Here is a 6,368-nt window from a genome sequence, read left to right on the forward strand (position 1 = left end):
AAAAATTTTGAAGTCAACAATTGGACGCATATTTGTGACATTTCTAAACTTAAAAGACATAAAGAAAACTCTAAAAGCTTGGAGGGGAAAAACACAGGTTATTACAAAGCAATATGAATCAGACTAGCATCAGACATTTCATTAGCATGAGAGAAGAAAAAGGAATGTCGTTTACAAGGTTCAGAGATGCAATTATTTTGAACCTGGAATTCTACATCTAGTCAAATCAAATACAAAGGCAAAATAAAGACATCTTTGGAAATTTAAGAACTAAGAAAACTGAATTCCCATCCATATTTATTTCTTATTTCTACTGTGAGAAGTTATCACAGAAGTCCAAAATGGGTTTCAATGAGCTAAAATTAAGGTGTTGGCAGAATTACATATCTTTTGGAAGCTCTAAGGAATAATCCATTTCCTTGCCTTCTCTACCTTCTAAACACTGCCTGAATTCTTTGACCCCTTCCATTTTCATCATTATCATTAGATGTACTCAGTACTTATAGCAGATTTCTTAGTTCCTTAAAGAAATGCAAGGGACTACAGCTACACTATATAGCCCCTGACAGAGTAAATGAAAAATATGCTCTTTATCATTTCCTTAAAAAACATTTTAATCAATTAATATTTTTATTAATAAACACCTACCGAATCATTCGCTGCTAGTGCAAGTGCAAGGTTCACTATAAGAAACAAAAAAAGTAATTAAATTTAGTAACTTTCTTCTACTAAAATTCAGTTTGCCTTCTAATATTTTCAATGTAATAACCAAAGCACAGATATTTTTAATGTATCTCCTTTACTTATAAAAAACAAAGACATGGACAGAATACAGCAAGTAAGAAAGACAAAAAAGAGTAACATTCCAACATAAGCAACAGATGCCTGCCCTACAATTAACATTTTAAACGATTCATTTTTATAACCTGTTATAATTTTGTTTAAATACTTAGTTTTTAAAAAACAATGTTACTGGTATATATAGTTCAATTATTTTCAAAAACATTTTGCCTAAAAAATATATACCTTTTAATAAATAAAAATGTATATGATCCTATTGCCTTTTAAAAATAAATGCCGATAACGCAGGAATTCCAAATACCTAACTCACAAATACCCGCATATGAAAGGCTGGACCACTCTGCAGAGGAAAGGGAAGATGGTCAAAGGTAAGGCAATAAAACATGTTCCCAAAACTGCCTATTGCTAGAGAATCCTTCTTTATAGAAGGAAAGTAGTCCCAAAACCACCTTGAGCCCAGCAATAGAGATAATGCTACATCTGAGATGAAGAGAGGTCCGAAGGTAACAAATTTCCAAGACTGATAAGTAGACTTCCATACTGTGAATCACATTTATTTAATAGAACAATGTTATAAATGATGCTGAGATTATTTCCTTTAAAGTAGTTAAAAGCAGGGGCACCTGGGTGGCTCAGTCGTTAAGCATCTGCCTTCGTCTCAGGTCATGATCCCAGAGTCCTGGGATCGAGCCCCGCATCAGGCTCCCTGTTCAGCGGGAAGCCTGCCTCTCCCCATCCCACTGCCCCGGCTTGTGTTCTCTATCTCGCTGTCTCTCTCTGTCAAATAAATAAACAAAATCTTAAAAAAAAATAAATAACTAAATAAAGTAGTTTAAGAGCATAAATTTTCAAAGTAGACCTGGTTCAAATCCTAGTTCTACCACCTTCTATTATATAACCTTGAGTAAGATATTTTACCCCTAAATCTATTTTCCTCCTCTATAAAATGAGGATAATTCCTATTTCATAACTGTTGTGAGAATTAAATGAAATACTGATATAAAGTACTTAGCCTAGGACATGTCACTTGACAAATTAATTTCTATAAATTATCAAATAATTCTGAATTTCAGGTATATCATAGGTTAAACCATCTAACTATTAAGCAGAAATTTTTAGAGACTACTTCATTTCAGTGTTAGGGTCTTCTCACATTTATACAATGGAATCACAGAGCATGTTTGTATTAACCATGTATCATCATTCTAACTGAAAAAAATCTCTAGCATACATATTCAAATGGGAAGAATTTTGAGATAGTTTGGAACATACATATAGTCCCAAACATGTATATAATATGTGTGTGTGTGTGTGTGTGTGTATATATGAAAGAAATATAATACCAACAGAGTCGCACAAAAACAACTTATTTCTAAGACTTATGTATGCAAATAGAACTGTCAGAAAAAAGCAAAGGCCAGTTCTTTGGGGCAGATGGTTTAATGCTAACAAAGAAAAATAGCAAGGAAGGGGCATTTACTGAAACACCTACTATGTGTCACAACTGCATATTTTCTCATAGATTTTCCTATTTAAACGCTGTCACATTCCATGACAATAGAAGATCTGCTAACCAAATACAAAAACAATGTTTTAAACAAACATTGCCTATAGACCCAACAAATTATATTGCATAAAACTCGAAGAACTTAGGGATATCATCATGAAAATATTCTCCATCTTTAACCAGTCCAAGTAATCACAGAGCATGCAAAGGAATTCCCATTACTGAAAACAAATAAATGTACTCTGAATTTTCAAAAAACAAGAAGAGGTGGATTCTACAACCAAAGACCAAAACCTTCTAAATTTTAAAAACAAAATATTAAGTAAATGGATTGTAGGCCCGTAGGAGGGAAAGTAAAAATGTGTAGCATATAGCATTAATTCATTAGGAATAATCACTGATCATTTTTTAATAATAATACAGTATCAAACAGTAATACTATTATAGGTCTATTATAACTATAATACTTGGTAAATCTTATTTTCTTCAAAACATCTGAAACACTCTTCCACAATTACCTTCAGGTCAAAATGAGAAAAAAAAATTAAGCTAATAAACTATATAGCTGGATTTGTAGCTGGCTGTACAACCATAAAACTGCTATACTGGGAAATTACTAAAAATGGCTTTTTACGTGAAGAGACAAGACCTTTAGTCACAGAACTCTGTACTAGCCCTTCTTATTTCAAAATGTCATTGATTTCAATGGAACTGAAGAATTTTAAGGTACATATATCCCCCAACTTCAGGTTAACAATCTGGAAAAAAAATTGTAATTTAAAAGATCTTGTCAATCTAGAACTACATGAAAATCGACAAATAAAATACAATAGTCATTTTTTTAAAATCTCCTGCATAAAAGATAGACTACATAAGACCTGAATTAGCAGCCATTCCTATTGAAATGACTAAAAATTAAATACAAGGCAATAATAAGAGTGTTTATGACTCCAGGAGCGCCTGGGTGGTGCAGTCAGTTAAGAGACAGGCTCTTGATTTTGGCTCAGGTTGTAATCTCAGGGTTGTGAGGTTGAGCCCTGAGTCGGTCTCTGCACTTAGTGCAGAGTCTGCTTGCGATTCTCTCCTTTCAGTCTGCCCCTCCTGCTCATGCTCTCTTTCTCTAAAATAAATATATCTTTAAAAAAAAAAGGGGGGGGTGTTTTATGACTCCAAATTAATAATATAAGTTACTTCTGTTGTGCAGGATTGGAAGAAGGGAAGTCATTACCCTTTTACATTATTAACCTGGAATAAGAAATTTCTGGGGTGCCTGGGTAGCTCAGTTGGTTAGGCTCTTGATTTTGGCTTGGGTCCTGACCTCAGGGCCCTGGGATAGAGTCTGGCATCAGGCTCCATGCTCAGCAGGGAATCTGCTCGAGGATACTCTCTCTCCTTCTCCCTCTGCCCGTCCCCCTCCTCGTTTTCTTTCTCTTTCTCTCTCTCTCTCTCAAATAAATAAATATTTAAAAATTTTTGAAAATTTCTTTTGAAAAATTTGGGGACTATCTGATTATTAGTCTTGGATGGTAACTCTTTTATATCTGGTGGCATGTCTCCTATGAATCTGAAAGCAGCATTTCAGTCACAATGAAATCTACAATCAATTAAAAAGAGCCACCAAAAACAAATTCTCTGCTCCAGTATTATTAATATAAAAGATATATAGATGATATTTTAAACAATTAAAACAATGTTAAACCTTCACAAATTTTCAAATATTTATCAATGCTGATTTTATGAATGTTGAAAATTATATTATGGTTAAATAAAAAAGGCCACAATAACGTAAAAAGTCTCTTTGCAACTGTGTAGCTATATGTACATTGATAGACTGGAACAGAATATCAAAGAACAAATATTTAGTGTTAAAGTTACTAAACGTTTAAAAAATAATAACAGCAACCAAATATTGAGCACTTACTATGTAGGAGACACTGGGCTAAGTGGTTAGCTTATTTAATTAACATGGCCACCCTATGAAAAAGGTTATCGTCATTGCCATTTTACAGTTAAGTAAACTGAAGATCTGATGGGGAATCTGACCACCTTTTCCTCAGTTAAGGAGTCAAAGACCTGGCTATGTACCTAGTTTTTTCAAACTGCTAATCTAAATTCCTAATCATCACCAACTCCTGACACTACGGAATTTCACAAATAACTCTTTAAAAATCAAAACTATAATTTTAATCCTGTGCACTTGCCAGTTGCCATAAATTCCTAACTGAGATCAGAATATCTTATAATACCTGCTGTCGTAGACTTTCCAACTCCACCTTTTCCAGAAGCCACAACTATAACTTGCTTTACACCTTCTATTGGTTTCTGCTTTGGAAGTCCTCGGGACATGATTTGTGCTCTTCTTTGTTTTAGGGTCTCACTGTCAGCGCCAGATAACTTAAAAAAAAAAAAAAGTTTTAAAATAAGCCATCTCTATTATCATTCTGTTAAAGTAAAAATTCGGAGTTTGTAATAGGGCTTTCTTTTCTAGGTTAATTCTGCTGATCTCCATTTGTTAGGTCTTTTGTACTATCTACCTACTGCTATTGATGACAGCCGTGGAAATACACTGTTTAAGCTGAAATTTATCTGCCAGGATACGCAGACGTTGAAAATGGAAAGTAAATAAACTGACTCTTTACGGAGTTAAATCCTCCACGTTTCCTTCTTTTTAACCTATTTTTTAAATAAACTAACAGAGAAAACAATGCACAAGTCACACATCCATGTTCTAGACATCTGTTTCATGTCCCTCCACGCCTCGGCCTGGTCCTTCTGGGGGCCTACTTGGAAAGTGGGGACGTCCAGCCAACTGGGGCCTCACTTTGCCGCCGAGTGGGGGGGGCCGTTAAGGTCTGAGGCGAGTCCTCGGCAAGAGGTTATGCCGAGACACCTGCGGCCCTGCCGCCCCAGCATCTCCGTCCCTTCCGCCTCCCCCTGTCCAGCAGCACCACGAACCTGGCGCCGACAAACCAACACTCGGCTTCCCCCAAGCGGGACACTGGCCCCGCCACCAACCCGAAGCGATACCCCGCCAAAAATCAACAAACGCTGCCAACACCCCATAGCGCGGAACACGGCTTTAAGCCCAGGCCGGAAACCGTCGCGGCCGTCGTAGGGTGATGACGTCACGTAGTAACGCTCGGCTTCCTCTCCCTAGAGACGAGCCGCCTTTGAGTTTCTTCAGCCGGGCAACCCAACCTGTTAATGCAGTCATGTTCGTAGCCAGGTACAAATATTTTACAGAGTTTAACCAAATGTTTGTGAAGCGTTTTTCACATACCTCATCCATTTTGTCCTCACAGAAATCCTCGGGTAGGTAGATAGGAGACTCTTACTAGTATCCTCTTTTCAGTGGTAAGAAATGAGACTTAAAGTTTAGAGACTTGACCCGACTGAAAAGAAGTAGGAAATGGTAGAATTCGAAAGTGACTCCAGGTTCTCAACTCCGCAGAATATGGTAACTTAAACATTCCCACTGGGGTGCCTGGGTGGCTCAATTGGTTAAGCGACTGCCTTCGGCTCAGGTCATGATCCCGGAGTCCTAGGATCGAGTCCCGCATCGGGCTCCCTGCTCGGCAGGGAGTCTGTTTCTCCCTCTGACCGTATCCCCTCTCATGCTGTTTCTCTCTCTCTCTCTCTCTCTCTCTCAAATAAATAAATAAATAAAATCTTTAAAAAAAAACATTCCCACTGTTAAGGATTTTATCTTCCCCCCACCCCGCCCGCGTGATCTACAATAATAGTGTGTATATATATATATATTTATTTATATACACACTATTAGTGTGTGTGTATATATATATATACAATCAGAAATAGCTAAATCAGAAAGCAGGTCTAATTAAGCAACTTTCGCTCAAGAAGAAAGTTAAGTGAGACAAAGCTTGAGGGAGAAGGTGGAATTTATTTTGGTATGAGGAATGAAGTATTCCTACATCCAAAGCAGATGAGAGCAAAGGAAGTAGCTGTACAAGAGAAAGCTAGAAAGCTGATACAGAAACCCAGACCCAGCAAAAGGATCAGTTAGGGTATAGGTTGACTTACTCTCACATATTCTCCA

The 6,368-nt window shown here is 36.8% G+C and overlaps 1 protein-coding gene across 1 annotated transcript in view; it reads right to left on the reverse strand.

Annotated features, from left to right (window-relative positions):
- The window catches only part of NUBPL (nucleotide binding protein like), a 217,126-nt gene extending 211,754 nt beyond the window's left edge, over positions 1 to 5,372 (reverse strand). Inside the window, exons 1-3 of the mRNA XM_044918054.1 lie at positions 5,264 to 5,372; positions 4,555 to 4,702; positions 649 to 683 (exon numbers count right to left, since the gene is read on the reverse strand). Of these exons, the coding sequence (XP_044773989.1) occupies positions 649 to 683; positions 4,555 to 4,702; positions 5,264 to 5,371 (291 nt within the window). The 5' untranslated portion in view covers position 5,372. The remainder of the gene's footprint in view (positions 1 to 648; positions 684 to 4,554; positions 4,703 to 5,263) is intronic.
- Between the last annotated feature and the right edge of the window lie 996 nt (positions 5,373 to 6,368).

Source organism: Neomonachus schauinslandi, chromosome 9, assembly GCF_002201575.2.
Source record: "Neomonachus schauinslandi chromosome 9, ASM220157v2, whole genome shotgun sequence".
NCBI classification, from domain to species: domain Eukaryota; kingdom Metazoa; phylum Chordata; class Mammalia; order Carnivora; family Phocidae; genus Neomonachus; species Neomonachus schauinslandi.